General features: G+C 40.0%; 1 protein-coding gene across 2 annotated transcripts; it reads right to left on the bottom strand.

The window, feature by feature from the left end:
* Nucleotides 1-1,516: 1,516 nt before the first annotated feature.
* RNASE6 (ribonuclease A family member 6) lies at nt 1,517-16,688 on the bottom strand. Of its 2 annotated transcripts, XR_001379085.3 has the most exons (4): nt 16,582-16,688; nt 9,288-10,762; nt 8,105-8,905; nt 1,517-3,194 (listed from the first exon to the last, which is right to left on the bottom strand). XR_001379085.3 is itself a non-coding variant. In XM_005603185.4 (2 exons), exon 2 carries the CDS (start codon nt 8,898-8,900, stop codon nt 8,436-8,438), a length of 465 nt encoding a protein of 154 aa, XP_005603242.1. In that variant the 5' UTR covers nt 8,901-8,905; nt 9,288-9,427; the 3' UTR covers nt 8,110-8,435. The 2 variants fall into 2 exon arrangements, 1 of the variants encoding a protein (XP_005603242.1); XM_005603185.4 differs by lacking the exons at nt 1,517-3,194; nt 16,582-16,688 and having other exon boundaries at nt 8,110-8,905; nt 9,288-9,427.
* Between the last annotated feature and the right edge of the window lie 1,974 nt (nt 16,689-18,662).

Raw genomic sequence — 18,662 nt, 5'->3', positions numbered from 1 at the left:
ATTCCTATTGTTATGTGATTTGCAAGCTCCTCTGGGCATTAATGTAAGAGGGAAGGCACAGGGGCTTTGCCTCTAATTCAGGTTCTGCCAATTTAAGTGCAACTTACAAAAGTGACCTCAGTTAAATCACTTCATCTCTTGGAAACTATTTAATATTTATAAAATAAAGATAAGTATGCATATTGAAGTTGGTATGCAGATTAAATGAAACAAATTATGTAAACCACTTAGAGTTTGCAAACAGTAGGCATTTATTAATTCCTACATTCAACAAATATTTATTAAAACCCACTAGTGCCAGGCATTATGCTAGGAACTGAGGATCTAAGAATGGAAACATCTGTCTTTTTGCCTACTCAACAATAATAGTGTGCTGTTTCATACCCATCAGATTGGCAAAAATGTAGGAGCATGACGCTGTCATGGTTTGCCAGAGACAGGACATAGAGAAACAAAAACTCACATACCACAGTTTCTGCTGAGAATGTAAAATTGTAAAATCAATGCTGCAGTGACTATACCTGTGTAACAAATTACCCAAAACTTGGTGGCATAAAACAATAATTTATTACTCTCCCCAGGAGTTCAGATAGGGCCCAGTGGGGGCAACTCGTCTCTGTTCCAATGTTTGAGGCTGCAGTTGAAGACTCAGAGGTTGAGAGCTGGAATCATCTGAAGGCTCATTTACCCACATGTTGAGTGGTCGATACCGGCTGAGACCTCAGCTGGGCCTGTTGGCTGGGATATTTATACAAGGTCTCTCCAGATGGCACGGGCTTCCTCACAGCATGATGATTGAGTCCAAGAGTGGGTGTCGCAAGACAGAGAGGGAGAGCCAGGTAGAAACTGTATCACCTTTTATGACCTAGCCTTGGAAGTCATGCAGTGTCACTTTCACTCCACTCTGTTCATTAGAAGTGAGTTCCTACGACATCCCCATACTCAAGGAAAGGGAACGTAGACCCTGCCTTTGGTAGAGAAGAGTCAACACCACACTATAAGAAGAGCATACAAACTGGGATATGTTGGTGTAACATCTTTGGAAAATACAGTCTGCTAAAATCAGTTTGAAGAAAATATGGCAATATTTGATAAAACTGAAAATATACACAACTTGGCAATTCCACATCCACATATACTTTGGTAAAAATTTTCCACATGTGCACACAGAGAAATGGACAAATATATTTATGGCAACACTGCTTGTAAGAGTGAAAATTTGAAAACATTCCAAATATCCATGGACAGAAGGAAATAGGAAATATGTATTTTAATACTGATGAGTCTAAAAGCCCTGTTGAGTGAACCAAAAAAGCAAGTTTCAGAATGATTTGTACCATATGATAGTATTTATATAAAGGTATTTTAAAATTGCACACAGAAACACTATATTTTGTTTGTAAATATATTATATATGAAGTAAAAATGTAAAGATAGGACTAGACACACTCCAAATTTATGATTTCATCTGAGAAGAGTTAAGAGGCATGAAAATGGAGAGAGGAAGAAAATGGACTCCAATGTTTTTATATTTTATTTACTTTAAAAATTTTAAGCATATGATAAACAATACTTATTTATTTTGAGTGATGTATACTGGTTTGTATTTATCTACGTCGTTTAATTTTTCAAAAGTAATTAATCACATTAAAAATGAAATGAGCGCATGAGAGAGGGCCAGAGGAAGGTTCTATAAAATCCATCAGGAAGCGTGAAGAGCTCCAGAAGAATTCCTGTCCTCATGAGCTTCTGCTTCTCCTGTCCTGAGAGGCTGTTTGGCCCTGCTTATGCCACTCCCACACCGGGGCTTTTGTTTACAGGCTTTTCTCAAAGGAAAACTTTGACACACAACAGTTTCTCTATTTTTATTAGCACGGCCTAGATAGTATGGTATTTTCAAAAATAACTTTACAAATTAAAAAGGTGACTTGAAGGCAAAATATTCACAGTATTAAATTAGAGAATAGAAACAGCTCTAGATTATATACTTTTTTCCCCCACTGGAACTAATTAAAGTATTGACCTAAGACAGTAAGTAAAACTGTAGAGTGGCATAATGTTTTTACTGGCTCCACATCTCTAGTCAATATAAATTTCCTTTTGTTCTTTAAAAGTACAGTCATTGGACTGATACTCAAATTCTGTTTCCACACTGAGTGGGTATGGGACTTGTGTTGAATTGTCTATTCAACTCATTTTCTCTGAACACCGACATCTCTAACCCAGGGCTAACTCTCCCGGAACCAGATGTGGAAAGTGGCCCAGAGATGCCAATATAGACATGGATCCTGAAGTTCCTCAGGACTTCCTGTGCTGGGAGGGAGGGTAGAGGATCAGAGAAAATGTCAAAGAGGAGAAACAGGATGGCAGCCCATGTAGGTCTCAGTCCAGGCACTGCTGGCCCTGGCCTACTTAAGCCACTGCAGGAAGACAAAAAATGTTGAAAGCTTAAAAAATGTTCCATAGTGTGAGGGGGTCCCTAAGTTGTCTGCCAGGGCAGACTCCACTTGCAGTTCTGTCTCTAATCCTATATTCTGCGTGGTTTACAAAAAAACAAAAGCCTCTTGAGATCTATTTTGTGCAATTGGACTCTGTCCAAGTGTATGATTGACTGATCCAGGTAGGTCAGTCAGATACCCTTCACCAATAAACTGTATTTAAGAGAAAAATAGAAAGTGAGATGAACGTCTACTTACTGTGTGAAACAGAAAAGCAGAGGAAAACGAGTATGTTGCAGAAGGACTGAAATAATGCACAGAAAAGAAGATTAACGAGAGACAGAGAAAGGCCAAATATTTTTCCTGTCCTGATTCCATTACTTTCCTGAGGCTCCAGCTAAAAACTCTCAGCCTGCGGGGTATCTTCCCTCCTGCTGAATTCCAAGCCCCTGCCTCAGCCACAGCCAGAGGACGAGTTCCATTGAGCAGTCTGGTAGACCAGAAGTCAGCACACCTTTTCTGGAAATATCTCACCTTTGTGGGCCACACATGGTCTCTGTCTCTTCTCCTTCCTCCTCCTCTTCCTTCCCCGCCTCTTCTTTTCTCTTCTTCTCCTTCCCCTTCCCTTTCCCCTTCCCCTTCCCTTTCCCCTTCCCCTTCCCCTTCCTCTCCTTCTCTTTCTCCTTCTTCTCCTCCTCCTCCATCTGCTGCTTCTGCATCTGCTTCTTCTGCTCCTCCTGTTTCTCCTTCTTCTTCCTGTTGAAAATGTAAAACCGATATTGCTCCAGACAGTCCAAAACAGGCTTCAGGCCAGACACTCCGCAGGGTATAGCTTTGCGTACTCCTAGATCTCCGGTGGTTCCCATTGCAGTCTGCCCATTACATTCACATGAGGATCCTTTAAAAACATCCCGTAATGCCCAGGACTCACTCCTAGAAATTCATTTAATTGTTTGTTAAATGCTCATAAAATTCATTCAATGGGATTGAGTCTCACTTGTGTGTTTCTCCTTTCCTCTCACACTACTACCATACTCACAATACTTCTGACCTCAGACGTGTGGGGGTTTTCCTCCATCAAGCAACTCTCTGTAACACTAGCTGGGTGTCCTACAATTTAACTCAGCTCTAATATCCAGGTAGATATTACCTACCTGGAAACAGCATCAGATCCCACAGGTTAAGGTCTTGGTCTCACAAGACTGCTTTCACCTGACTCCAGAGGCCAATGCAAGTCCAAGTTGTCACCTGCAGTTCTGATCAATTAACTATGTATCTGAGATTCCCACACCCCCCTCCTCTAGTTTGATTAATTTGCTAGAGCAACTCATAAAACTCAGGGAAACACTTACATTTACCAGTTTATTAAAGGATATGATAAAGGATACAGATGAATAGCCAGATGAAGAGATACCCAGGGTATCTCTGGGAGGGTCTTAAGTGCAGAAGCTACTGTCCCTGTGGAGCTGGGGAGCGTCACTCTCCTAGTGTAGATGTGTTCACCAGCCTGGAAGCTTTCCAAATCCCCTGCTATTGGGATTTTATGGGGCTTCCTCACATAGGCAGGATCAATTATTAACTCCATTTGCATCCCCTCTCCCCTCTCTGGAGAATGGGGGTGTGGGACTGAAAATTCTAAGCTTCTAATCATGGCTTGGTCTTTCTGGTGACCAGTCCCCATCCAGGAGCCCATCTAGAGTTGTCTCCTTGGAACGAAAGATGCTCCTAGTGCTCCTATCACTTGGTAAATTACAAGGCTTTCAGGAGCTCTGTGCCAGCAACAGGGAGCAGAGACCAATATATATTTTCTATTATCTCACAGGGATCCAGTCACTGATATTTTTCTGAAAACTCCCAGATGAATTTAATATGAAACCAGAGTTGAGAGCTGCTGGAACATTTACTGAATTGATTTCTAAGCTTTGCCTACTTTTGAATCATTCTATAATGTTTGTCAGGTCGTTTAAGCTGATTTAGGAATATAGCTAAATGAACTCCTGATTTAGTCAGTTATCTTTACTCTCCCACAATACATAACTGCATGTTGAAAAGAAAAGAAATCTGAGAGAGTCTACATCACAGCCTAGTCCATTTATTTAGAACTAACACCTACGAATTTGGTAAAATATCATCCCAAAGTTACCCTTTTGCTCCCTCGTTCTTCAGCGACAAAAAGTGACTACAGTGTTGGGGGAGAGGGGGAGGTGGAGGGGAGGAGGAAGAAGGTTAGATATTGCTGCAATTCTCTAGAAAACGACACTTGTGTTTTTGTTTTTAACCTTTTGTTGCAAAATATTTGCGGTATATTTAGGTCACAGAAAAAAATGAAATACAATGTACACCTCACAATGAATTTCATTATTTTAAAGTACTATTTTATATTTTCTAATGTTTCTGACAATTCAAAAATTTTTGTAGCACAGATTTCTTCAATCCACTAGTTCCTTTTAATCAATAAATAACAATAGTATGAGTAATTGAGTTGTTTGATGAAAGAAAGTTCAATCTTTTACTGGGTTAATTTCTCCAGGAATTTCTGGAAATTTCCAGGTTTTACTTATATGATACATAAATCCATTTACCACTCAGATCAACTCAGGACCATAACCATAGGACTGGTTCAAACTGGCCTTATCACATCAAGAACAGAATGTCAAAGTTATCTTACAGGAGTGACAAGCCAAAACTGTAAGTCATATAGCTGAAGCATGCACAGAGGAGGAAATTTTGACCTGAAATAACACTCTGAACCAAAGTTTCTTCCTCTCCATGGAACCAAAGGTTTAGGACATGACTGGAACTCAAAAGCTGGGACCTTTTCAAAAGCAAGGGGTCCATTGTCCAGGAAGATCCAGTGTTAAAGCTCGTTTTCATACCTTACCATAAATTGCCTTGTTTAAAGTCCTTCCAATGAAGTCTGTCCTGCCAATACTTCTGCATACCAGCCTGGCCTCCCTAATCCCTTAAATTTTACCCCAAACCCTGGGTCAGGGAGACAGATTTGAGCCCTGTCTCCTGTCTCCTTGCTGGTCGACCTTGCAATAAAGCTCTTTCTTTTCTCAAAAGTCAGTGCCATAGTACTGGCTTCTATGCATGTCAGGCTGTGAGCCCTTGCTCAGTAAGAATGCCATCTGAAGGCCCTTTTCCCTGAGAATGCTGCTACTTTCCCACACTTGTTCACATCAAACATGAGTACAGATCCTTCTGTCAACTCCCCACAGACTTTACTTAAACACTCTGAAACTATAAAACATAAATGCAACACAGCTTAAAGGTGAATACTTTTGAAAGCTGCTCTAAGTTGGAGGAGTCAAGTCCCAACATAGAGTTTCCCCTACTGGGTACCTACCTTCTCAGGAGCCAAGTTGCCCTGGTCTGCTTATCTCTTCCCAAGGTAGGGCCTCTTGAATATCTATCATGCCTGGAATCCAGGCTCCTAAAACCTGAAACTTCATATTCTGTTCTTTGTTCCTAAGACATGACAGAAATATGTGGCATGAAGGGAGGTGAGCCTAATTAATACATCTATTAAAGGCATAGTTTGGTTTGGAAAGAACCATCCTGTGGCACAGATAACTGACACACTTGTAACTACTTCAATATGTGGCATGTCCAATGCGCGTTGTCTTTGGCTGCTACTCAAAAACTGATCACTCTACAAAGCACTTTGACTTACGATGGACCATTAACCCAATAACTCTAGAGGTTGACAAGGAAACTGACACTCCATCTGTGAAAGTGACCTGTGAAGGGTAGCAGAATATGCCACCCCTTCGTAGGCCTCTTTGGCTTAGTAATTATTTTGAGAAACTGTAGACACAGGAGAAGCTCTGAAAACAGAATGGAAGTCACTCTTTTGTAAGGGAAATTTACATTAGAAAAGAGGCCTGTACCAGGAAAAAGAGCTATTACCAGAGATCATTTTTTCATCTGAGAGACTAATCTGCAGGGCGGGGCAAACATTGTTTACTTTGTATTTCCTCTTCTCATCTTCCTGTGAATTGTCTTCCCCACTTTGAAACCCCAAACCCCTATCCCTTTCCTTAGCTCAGGGTGGTAAAGAAGCCTCAATTGTGTGGCTGCCTTTTGAGTATCATATCTTTGTGGGGCTCCTGTATGTATGTATGTAATTAAAATTGTTTTTCTCCTGTTAATCTGTCCTTTTGTTACAGAGGTTCTCAGCCAAGAACCTAGAATGTAGAGGGAAAATTATTTTTCCTTCCTTATATCTAGGACCTAAATTCTTTTTCTTTTCTTTTTTTTTAAAGATTGGCACCTGAGCTAACAACTGTTGCCAATCTCCCTTTTTTTCCTCTTCTTCCCCCTAAATACCCCCAGTACATAGTTGTCTATTCTAGTTGTGAGTGCCTCTGGTTGTGTTACGTGGGATGCTGCCTCAGCATGGCCTGATGAGTGGTGCCACGTCTGTGCCCAGGATCCCAACTGGTGAAACCCTAGGCCACCAAACAGAGCACACAAACCTATCCACTTGGCTACGGGACCAGCCCCTAAGAATGAAATTCTTAATCCCTGACAAATTCTTAATCCTAGTCCTTCATTTTATAGATTCAGTACCTGTTCCCAAACCCCAATGTCTCTGTGCTATTTCATTATTTAGGCAGGCCAAGAATTTTTGTAGTTTCTCGAGGTTTTTTTTTCTTGATCTATGCTTTTCACCCATTCCAATAGATAATGGACGAATTAACTCTCAGGCTACTGTGGATCACTATTCCTACTACTACTTATATTTAAAACATTATCTGATTAAATGTAGAAACAAGCAGTAAATATCTAGGATGCCTCAGCTGCAAGTCTTGGAATCTGGATGTGAATGTTCCATTAACACTCTATGAGGTACCAGTGCCACCTCTAACTAAAGATAGTGCAGGGGAAGAAGACCTTTCCTCTACCTGCTCTGGGGCCTTCTTGCCAGAAAATGAATTAAATTCACATGAGACAGAATAACAGGAGAAAATTAAACAAAGCTTTGTAACATGTATACATGGGAGAGGCTCAGGCAAAAAGAGCAACTTGCCAAAATGGCAGAAGTCCTCATCTTAAATACTATCCTCAGCTAAAGACAAAGAAGGATGTTGGGGGTGGAGGGAGTCAGTTATGGGAGATTACCAGAAAAGTACAGTAAACATAAATCAGGTTATTATGCAGTCTACAGTGCTTGCCTTCCACATTGATTAAGAGTTTCTAGAGATAAGGTCATCCCTCCTTCTTCCTGGTATAGAGAGGGAGACACCTTTACAGATGGAGATTTCCTTTACAAATGTAAATGTCTCTTAACAAAGGCTAAATAAATTCTACTTTTTAGAGCTTCTTTCCTGTCTGCAGTTTTTTAAAAGTGAGGAGCCCCAAATAATCCTCATGCCAAAGAGACATATCTTTGGGTGGCTAATTCCAGTCCCCCACAATAGACAATGGTTTCAAGGGAAATATATAAAGCCATGAGCAGAGTTTGAAGGGATGAAGGACTTTCTTGTTCCAAAGTCCCAAAGACACAAGGGCAAGGGAAGTAGCAGAGGCCCCAGGGAACAAAATAATCTCAAAGGTTGCCAGAGCTAAAATAGCTTTCTTTGGAATACTGGCAAATGTAGGCCTAGATTGCTCCAGGCTGACAACGATGTGAAAGGGATCTCAAACACAGTCATACTCACACTCATTAGAATGCAGAAGAAAGTAGTTTTATTGCTGTGAACAGAGAGCTACAAATCTTGGCAGAAGTTCCAAGGTTAAAAATACAGAGTCCTGGATCTTTCTTTGCCCTCTTCCTTGTTGCCTTCCTTCAAAACACACAAAGCTCCAAAGCAGAAAAGATCCCATTTCTTTTTGTCCCAACTCTGGTCTGGTGTCTTAGGCAATCTAATTTTCCCAATATCTTCCTTCTTTCTTCTATGGGAACCAGGAAAATCAATAAAAGAAAAAAAAAAAAAAGCAGAGGAGATTATAAGAGAACCTGTGCCAAGTGAGGGGAAAATGGTGGAAACTTTAAACAATACTATCTAAGTGTACAGGAACCAAGTGATATGGAGGGTCACCCTGCTGAGGGGGTTCACAGGCAACAATGAAGAACTTGTATGGGGCAGCATCCCTGTAGCGGCAGTTAGGATACGTCCCTGATGTGAGACTGCACTGGGTCATGTGAACAGGCCTGGAACTCTGGTGGCAGTTTTTCTGGCCATTCTTGCAGATGATGCTGCGCAAATTGCAGACAGAAGCCACGTTCTGGAAGGAGTCATGTAGAAAGGTGTTTTCAGGTTTACAGTGCTTGGTATAATTATTGACACCATTCATTGCCTTGTTGCATTGGAGAGGGATTGGCTGTATATGCTGAATTTCAAACCAGCGAGCCTGGGTGAGAGACTTAGGCCAAGCACAAAGTGGATGCACCAGCACCCATAGTCCCAGCAGCAATAGGAACAGAGGACAGCGTCCCAGGAGACTTAGCACCATCTTTTCTGTGTGGGAAGAAGGAACATAATTGTGGTAATAGGACCAATAAGTGCAAAATCATTATTTGTAACCATTTAGATTTTCCTTGTTCTTCTTAAGGTTTCTTCGCTCTTTTTTTTTTTAAACCATTTTCTTTCTCACTGAGTCTCACCATTCTATGAAGAACTTGAAGCCCAGTGAGGAGGAGTACGAAGTAAGGAAAACCTTCCTCTGATTAGCAGATCCCATTCTACTCTATGTCCTGTACTCATGCCTTTGATGGCCATGTCAGAAACTCTGTCTCTTCCCTCTTCCCTCCTGAAATATTTACCCTCCACCTATTTGACCTGGGCCTCCCAGCCACCTTCACTGCCCTAATCTCCCCAGCCCTGAGGCTTCTTCTCTTACCAGGTCTCTGTGCTGAGGCTCCTGCTGAGAACAGAAGAGGGAGGTAGTCCCAGGCTCAAAGTCTTTTGTCTGCTGCTTCTTTCCCAGGCATACTAGAGCTGCCAGCGTGTAGCAGAGGAAACAGAAACCTAGGGCTTGGCGGATGAATTTCTTGTGCACAGTGTTGATGAGACTCTTAGCTTGCTCTTTAAAATAGAATCAATATTGCTGTATACACAGGAAGAAATAGTCTACTTACAGAAAAAATGTGACTCAAAACCCACAGTTTTGAGGAACTGATCACTTCCTGATCTGAGTTACTTCCTTTCTGATCTGAAGCTTCAGTTTTTTGAAGTTCTATGACTTCAGTTCCCCAGAAGAAAACATACCATGTAAATCTGATATAACAGCTGCAATATACTTGGTAATGTTGTGAGCTCCAACAACAAAGTTGAATGAACCACTCATTTATGCATACATTTATTGAGTCAGATACTGCGTTACTCAGATTCAGGAGCTCATGATCTAATGAAAGAGACCATCTGGTAAATGTATAAATACCATACATATTAATAAATATTAATAGCACTTACAGCTGTGTCCGAGGTGTCAAAAGATTTTCACATATTGAGGTATACGGGATAACTATTCGGGTTCAAAACTGATTCAACCTGAACCAAAAAAGCCTGACTTTTTGCCTATCAAACATACATTGTACATCTGCTATAACCATTAAAGTGAAGAATGCACTCTCTTAAGATAAGAATATATACTTTCCCTCCTACACCCTATTGTTAACACCCTATTGTTAACACCCTATTGGTAACACCTATTGGTAACGACCAGATTAGTCCCTCTTGCAACATCAGGGTCATGTTGACCCGCTAGTTTGCAACTAACTACCTCTTTGAAACTTTGAAAATGTATCGTGGGTGTGTTTAATGTATGTTGTTTGTTCTACAAAGATCTAAGACTGTACTGAAAACCACGCTTCTCCAGAACACTTTCTTCCTTTCTGAAAGAGCCTTCCTGGGTTACAATCCTCACTCTGGCTCAAGTAAAATTCACCTTATTTCTCTTATCTATAGAATGGTTATTGGTCATTTTCCATTGACAGAGGAAACTACAGGAAACTGTGAGGAGGTAGTAGAGAAGAAAGATGATTGGAAGCATAATACTTGAACTGAGTTTTGGGGATTAATTAGAAGTTAGGTGAAGAGGATGGTAAGGACATCCCAAAGAGGGAACTGTATGTGAAGAGACCCATGCATTTGCCTCTTGAATCTGTTCTTACCTTTCCATTGGTGCTGCAATACCCTTATTCAAAACCTCATTCTGTCATGGAGGGCTCACATGAAAGCCTCCTCCATGCATGGCCTGACTCCAGTCTGTTTTCCTTCCAATTCATTCTATATATAACTTCCAGATTAGTCTTCCTTGAGCATCAATATAATAGTGGAACACTCTTGCCCAGTGCTTTTAATGGCTCTAATTATCTACAGGATAAAAAAGATGTCTGTTTATAGCAAAGTTGCAGCATACAAGGTTAATATATGAAATTCATTTGCTTTCTTATATACCAGCAATGATCATTTGGAGTTTGAAATTAAAAACACAAACAATTGCATTAGCACCAAAGAAAAACGAAATACTTAGGTATAAATCTAATAACATATGCACCAGATCACTATGAGGAAAACTATAAAACTCTGATGAAAGAAATCAATATCTCAATAAATGGAGAGATATTCTGTGTTCGTGCTGAATGAAACCAAAATATGTCACCCCAAAATATGGCTCTTTGACATAAAAATTATTTTGAGCTGAAGGCAATTAAGAAATAGTGGATGCAGAAAAAGCTTCCCCTTTTCTGCCTAAAGGCAGGAAATAACTTCTCCTTTTCCTGGAGATAGACGCTTATCAGCCCAGAGATGGCACCAAAGGAATCTCCAAACAACCCTTGTTAAACTAATCCTTATCTTCCCTAACTAGGCCCTAGTTGGACTACCACTGGCTCAAACCCTTTGTCTTGTCGATTTTTCACAAATTTATTCGTTCTTTATCTAAAAGGTTTAAAACTTCCTGCTCTGATCACTTCTTTGGGTCTTCATTCTCTTGTGAAGCCTCCCATGTATATGTAAACATTTAGTTTACAAATGTTTAGCAAACATTTGTATGCTTTTCTTCTGTTAGTCTTTGTCAATTTAATTTTCAGCCTCAACCAGCGACCCAAAGAAGGTCAAGGAAATCTTTCTCCTCCCCTACAATGCATAGGAAGAACCAGTATTGTTAAGATGTCAGTTCTTCCCAACTTGATCTATAGATTCAATGCAATCCCAACTATTATCCAGCAAGTTATTTTGTGGATTTGGACAAATTGATTCTGAAGTTTATACAGAAAGGCAAAAAATCCAGAATAACCAACCCAATACTGAAAAAGAACAAAGAAAGAGGACTGGCACTACCCAACTTCAAGACTTACTATAAAGCTACAGTAATTAAGACAATGTGCTATTGCTGAAAGAATAGACAAATAGATCAATGGAACAGAATAGTAAGTCCAGAAATAGCCCCATACAAATATAGTGAACTGATCTTTGACAAAGGAGCAAAAACAATACAATACAGAAAAGATATTTTTTTCAACAAATTGTGCTGGAACAACTGGACACCCACTTGTAAAAAAGTGAATCTAGACATAGACTTTACATCTTTCACAAAAATTAACTCAAACTGAATCACAGATCTAAATGTTGATGCAAAACTATTAAACTTCTAGAGGATAACATAGAAGAAAATCTAGGTGATCTTGGGTTTGACAATGACATTTTAGATATAACACCAAAAGCACAATCCATGAAAGAAAAACTGTGTAAGTTGAACTTTATTTATTTATTTATTTAAGTTAAAAACTTCTGCTCTGCAACAGAAACTGTTAAGGGAATGAAAAGTCAAGCCACAGACTGGGAGAAAATATTTGCAAAAGACATATCTAATAAAGGACTATTAGGAAAATACACAAAGAACTCTTAAAACTCAACAATAAGAAATCAAACAACCCAGTTAAAAAAAAATGGGCAAAAGATCCAAATAAACACTTCACCAAAGACAAACGGATGGCAAATAAGCATATAAAAAGATATTCAAAGTCACATTTTTGGGAGAAAAACTTTTTCTCAACCATATTAGATTTGAAGAGTGAAGGATGGGGTGGCTTGCAAATTAACTTTTTAAAAACACATCTTAACAGGAGAAAAGACAAGGTTTATTTACTTAGTATTTCAGCTGATAGTCAGAGGGTAAAGGTTTAAACGCCAACTTAATAAAAGGGTGGGAGGGTTTTTAGGGGCTTCAATGGGTAAGTAAGGAAGGTTCTCCTGGGCTTTTTGATGTTAATGGAAGGGGTACCCTGTCTTCTTCCTGGCTGAAAGTTTCCCCATAGGGGAGTTTATAACTGCTGAATTCACACTTCCTGGTGCTAAAAGTCAGTCTTCTTTCAAACGGGAAAATCCCTCAGGGCAGTGGTAGCTGTAGTTTGTGGGTTCTGCTTAAGTTCAGATAATATTTGTTTCTCTGGCTGCTGTCTGTTCTGATGTTTCAGTTTAAAATAATTTTCAGACCATTTTAGTGGGCTGGTAATCCCTTTGATATGTCATTAGAGACTGCAAATTAAAACAACAATGCAGCTTTACTACACTCCTATTAGAATGACTGAAGTCCAAAAAATTGACAACTCCAAGTAAAACTGGAGGCCATCTTGTTTTAACTATACTCAGTTAGTTGTCTGTTTGCAAAAGTAGTTAGATAATGCATTACTAATGCACACTCCATTGATCTCTGACGCTTGGGTCACCGTGGTAACAGGTGGTTCAGTTTTTCAGGAACTGAGTCAACTCTTTGTCCAGTTCTGGCCAGTTAAGACCACTGACTCATCAACCGGGCCTGTGTGAATGATCTATGGTGATCATCTGACATCAGGGGACTGAAAACTCCACCTTCCTATCATGCTAACACCACCATTTTGTGAACGTACGTCCTACGAAAAGCAGTGAAGCTTGACTATGCTTGTACAGATCATCAATTATCTCACTTCTCCCTACCTCCAATTGTCTATTCCACACTTCAAACTACTCCTCCTCTCTATCCTCTAACAATCACTAATCCCCCTTTTTTGGGGAGGCAGATTTGAGACTTGTTCTCCCATCTCTTTGCTTGGCTGTCTCACGAATAAACACTTTCTCTGCTGCAAACTTGTTGTCTTGGTGATTGGCATACCGTGTGGCGGGCAAAAACGAACCTGGTTCAGTAACACCAATGCTCACGAGGATGTGGAGCAACAGGAACTTTCATTCATTGCTGATGGGAGTACAAAATGGTATAGCCACTTTGGAAGACAACCTGTCAGTTTCTTACAAAGCTAAACACATTCTTACCATAAGATCCAGAAGTCAAGCTCCTCGGTATCTATACAAATGAATTGGAAACTTATGTCCACATAAAAGTATGTATGCAAATATTTATAGCAGCTTTATGCATAATTGCTAAAAATTGGAGGCAACCAAGACGTCCTTCAATAAATGAATGGATAACCAAACTGTGGTGCATGCAGATGATGGAATGTTACTCAACGTTAAAAAAAAAAAAAGAGCTATCAAGCTACAAAAAACCATAGAGGAACCTTAAATGCACATTGCTAAATGAAAGAAGCAAGCCTGAAAAGCTACATACTCTATGGCTATTTATAATTTCACTTCCTGGGAAAGCAAAACTATGGAGAAGGTAAAAAGATGAGTGCTTTCCAGGGTTGGGAGATGGTGTGAGGGATGGGTGAATAGGGACAGCGTGGGGGATTCTTAGAGTCACAAAACTATCCTGTATGATACTGTAATTGCGGAAACATGGTGATGGGGTTCAGGATGAGCCACCTCAAAACATGGCACCTTGGCATGTTGAACATCTTAAGCTGAAGGAGTTTAAGAAAACAGCAGAAACAGGAAGGTCACTCTTACATCCCCCCCTTGCCCTTCTTCCCTGAAAGCGGGAGATAAATCTCCCATGTGAAAGGTACCCTCCCTGTAGGAGGAAGGGAAGCATCTGTATCACCAGAGTCAGGGAATCTAGGGCCAAGAAGACCGTATAAACAAACCTTGCTACTTCTTCACCATCTGCTATGCATAGACCAAACCCCTTTGTCTTGTCAATTCTTTACAAATTGATTGTTTCTTTGTCTAAAAGGTATAAAATCTTCCTGCTCTGGTCACTTATTTGAGTCTTCATTCTCTTGTGAAGGCTCCCATGTACTTGTAAAAATTTAATAGTTTATATGCTTTTCTCCTGTTAATCTGTCTTTGCCAGTTTAATTTTCAGACCCAGTCAGGGACCCTAAGAGGGTCGAGGAAAACTTTTTCCTCCCCTACAATGACATTTTGCATTTGTCAAAACCCATAGGACCATACAACACAAAGAGTGAATCCTAATGTAAATTGTAGACTTTAGTTAATCATAATGTATCAATACTGGTTCATCAACTGTAACAAAAGTACCACACTAATGCAAGACATAAATAACAGGAAAACTGTGTGCCTTGTGGTTAGGAGGGAGGGGAGAAGAGGCATATGGGAACTCTGTACTTTCTGTTCAATTTTTCTGTAAACCTGGAACTACTCTGAACAAATATGTCTATTAATTAAAAAAAAATTGTCTGTCTGCTTAGTGCTCATATATACTATTCTACAGCTTGATGTTTTAGAATAGTCCCCTTTCTCTCCGCAGTTCCACAACTTGACAGTACCTCAAGCCCACTACCAGAGGAAAACAGTTCAAGTCACCCATGTCCTTAGGTAGGGGCCTCAACCCTGGCCTCACTTCAGAATTGCCCGTGGAACTTTTAAAAATGCCAGGATCCCAGGCCGACTGAATCAGAATCTTGGGGTGTGAGGTTTTTGCATGTCCATGTTTAATAAGCTCCATAGTGATTTTTTTTTTTAGAATTTTTTTTTTAAGATTGGCACCTGAGCTAACATCTGTTGCCAAACTTTTTTTCTTCTTCTTCTTCTCCCCAAAGGCCCCTAGTACATAATTGTATATTCTAGTTGTAGGTCCTTCTGGTTGCACCATGTGGGACGCTGCCTCAGCAAGGCTTGAAGAGTGTGCCATATCTGCGCCCAGGATCTGAAATGGCCAAACCCTGGGCTGCCGAAGCAGAGCACACGAACTTAACCACTGGGCCATGGGGCCAACCCCAGAACAGTGATTCTGATATCCATTCCTATTTGAGAATCATTTTTCTTGTCTGACACTGATTTTCACCCAATGTCCAAGTTCTCAAGATTGGGCTTCTGCCTGACTCCTGAGATGAAATTTCCACTTTATCGTAATTCAGGCAGGTGAATTCCTGTCTTGCCACCATGAGTGAGGTGCAAGACAGATGGAGGAGGGCATGAATGGGAGAATTTACTTCTCTTATCTATCTCTTTTAAATTATCCCAAATCTTGGAACTGTGGGGGAAGAAAAATATGTTTTCCTTCTACCCTTCTAAGTTCTGAGTTGGCGGCCCCTGTAACAAAAGATAGATTAACGAGAAAAGCATATTAATTTATTTAATGTGTTTTACATGACACAGGAAGCTTCCTAAGGAAATGAAGACCCGAAGAAGCAGTTAAATCTGAGCGTTTTCATTCTAGGTTTGATGAAGAGTAGAAAGTCATGGAAAGATGTGCTAGAACAAAGGGTATGAGCTAAGTGTAACAAACTGGGGGAAACTTAGCAAGGCCTGTCTGTTCAGATTCCCCTCAGCATCTCTCCGTCTTTGGAGATAAGGATGCGCCTTTCCTCTGGATAGGGAGGGCACCTCTCACACAATGATCTTATGACCTGCTTCCGGGGAAGGTGAGAAAGTTCTTCCTGCACCTGCCATTTCTCAAATTCCTTCAGCTTGAAATAGTCAATATGTCAAGGTGCCATATTCTGGAGTAGGATGTCCTGAGTGCAGTCAGAAGCTGTGTAGGGAATGAACCCTGGTGGTTGGCTTGGCCCTTGTGCCAGTCCTACACTTCTAAAGCAAGTTCAAGGCATATGAGGTGTGTCCATTAGGGAGTCTCTATTTAAACACACCTGTGTCTTCTCCACACTCCTACTTGGCTGGAAGAGATTAGGTCTAAGGCCTGCCATTTGGTCTATTCCTTTCCCTAGATCTTTATATGCTTGCTGACTGCAAAAGTAATAGTCCCAAACTCTTGTCACTGAAGTAACAGAAGATTAATATCTTTAACCAAACAGTTACTTATTTATAACAATTATGAACCATATTCAGACCTCTTAGAACACTCCCTCTTCCATGGTTGCTGAGGTATTTCTGTGTCAGGCATCTGACCAATGAGTGGCCAGAACAGTGAGTCAGAGGCTGATGCTAAGTGATGAGTTCTAGGTTCCTTTGTGAGGTTTAATTTTCTTGTTTCTGCAGAGCTGAAGGCCTGAAACTCAAAATGGCCCCAATCCTTAGCCCTTTGACTAACTTGAGCATGTGATACCATTTTTTTTTGTCTAATTGTTACATCATACTATTTCTTACAATGCCTTTCTTCCTTTCCACACCAGTTATGAGAAGCTCTGTATAATTTCCGGCACAAGTCATAAGGTTTCCATGCCATCTGAAGGGAAAAATTGTCCAAGACTTGGAAATAGACAAAAGAGATTACCAGATGTCCCTTCATGGATGTTGTCTTGCAGACCCACTGGGGATAAACAGACACTACCAAGGAGCATACCTTTGATCAACTTGCAGGGTAGAAATGAAATCATACAAAACTGATAACAACCCAGATGTTTGCTGTTCATAGCAATGCAAACGAGTTTTGCCTGGCAGAGGATATAAATTTCTGTAAACCAAAATTACATTGGAAATGGTTTTAACATATTACTGATTTCCTCATTACTGAATGAGTTGAATAAAATGGATTTATTTATGAGTTTATTCAATATCATGGGTTCATTTTTTAAAACTTTCATGATAGTCACATTTTTAACATTTAGAAAAAATTATACTTTAACACTTCATACTTTTACAGGTGTTATTTCCTTTTCCTGGAATAGCCTTTCTAACCTAGTCAGCTTGGTTTCCTACCCATCTTGCAAGGCTGTGCTCAAATGTCTTCTCTTCTGGGCTTTCCCTCTACCTTCTCCCCCTCTCTAGGCACAGAACAACTGTCCAGCCTTAATCTGTTCAGACTCCACTAATACTCATTGCATTCTATTATAATTGTTAAATTACGATTATACCAAAATTGGTATAATTGAAAATAAATTCAGTTAGAAAACTTTAAATTTGCTGTCTCACCCTTTCCCACTCTCTGCTCTAGAACCTGGAAGGGTAGAAGAAAAAGATTTTTTTCCTGTCCTACACTACATTTTGAAGCGGTAGTTAATGTGAGAAAAAATATCAGTATTCCCTATGTGTAAATTGATCTTTGATGAAGAACTACTGATTTAACATTAATGTCTTGTGAGTTTGGTTGGTATAGGTCATCATCTCCCAGGTGTCTATTCATTCCCAGGTGTACTGAAAACTTGCAAAGCTACGGAGCTGCCCCTGAAACATAATGACCAACCTAGATTTTTGGTTACTCATTGAGGTCAGAGTTCTAGGAAGGTGTGCAGTCACTTAATTGAAAATGATGATACCTTGGTCTTTTCTCGAATTGTTTCAAGGCTGGAGTCATTCAACAAGGCAGGAGGCTGAGAAGCACAAGGTACTTTAATGTTTAGTATTTCTTTCTCCTCATCCCTGCACTAGGCAAATTGTGTGAAGCGAATGTTTCTCTTACTCTGTATCTCTCTCCTGCACTTAGCAAACAGAATTCTCACGGACTCTGTGAACCTGTGTCCTCAACATTTCCATCTCCAATTTACTTGCCCTTCCCTCTTACAAAATTTATCTTAAGCTCCATTCTTGAGGAGAGTTGCATTTTAAAGATGTCTAACCCCACCCTATTTCTTTGCTAAGTGAAAACAGCTATTATCAGATAAACTCATTTGTACTAATATCTTCTACTTAATGTGTTATTCCTCAGGAAAGGTAATGCCTTAACCCATCTAAAATGCATTAGCCTACTTAGAGACATTCTTAATGAATGACTCTAGTAGGGACCTCTGTCAGTCTGTGGCTGATAGAGAAAGTCCTTTTTAATCCTGGGAATTTATAGCTTCTATACAGATGACAGCTACTGTATTTTTATATTAGAAATTCCCATCTTCTGGAGCCAAGGAGAGGAGATGATCCATGGGCACTGGTCTTGTTTGTTTTATCAAAGTCCAAATTAAAGTACCAGCCAAAGGATTGGAAGGGAAGAAAACAGGTATTGACTGAGCATCTACCATGAGCAAGGAAAATGCTACAT

This window comes from Equus caballus, chromosome 1, assembly GCF_041296265.1.
Source record: "Equus caballus isolate H_3958 breed thoroughbred chromosome 1, TB-T2T, whole genome shotgun sequence".
In the NCBI taxonomy this organism is placed as follows: domain Eukaryota; kingdom Metazoa; phylum Chordata; class Mammalia; order Perissodactyla; family Equidae; genus Equus; species Equus caballus.
The sequence above is the reverse complement of the archived record's forward strand: the minus strand, read 5'-3'. Positions and strand labels throughout refer to the sequence as shown.

Bases quoted from the DNA above. Each gene is read 5' to 3' on its own strand.
- RNASE6 (XM_005603185.4), bottom strand. From the start codon at position 8,900: ATGGTGCTAAGTCTCCTGGGACGCTGTCCTCTGTTCCTATTGCTGCTG.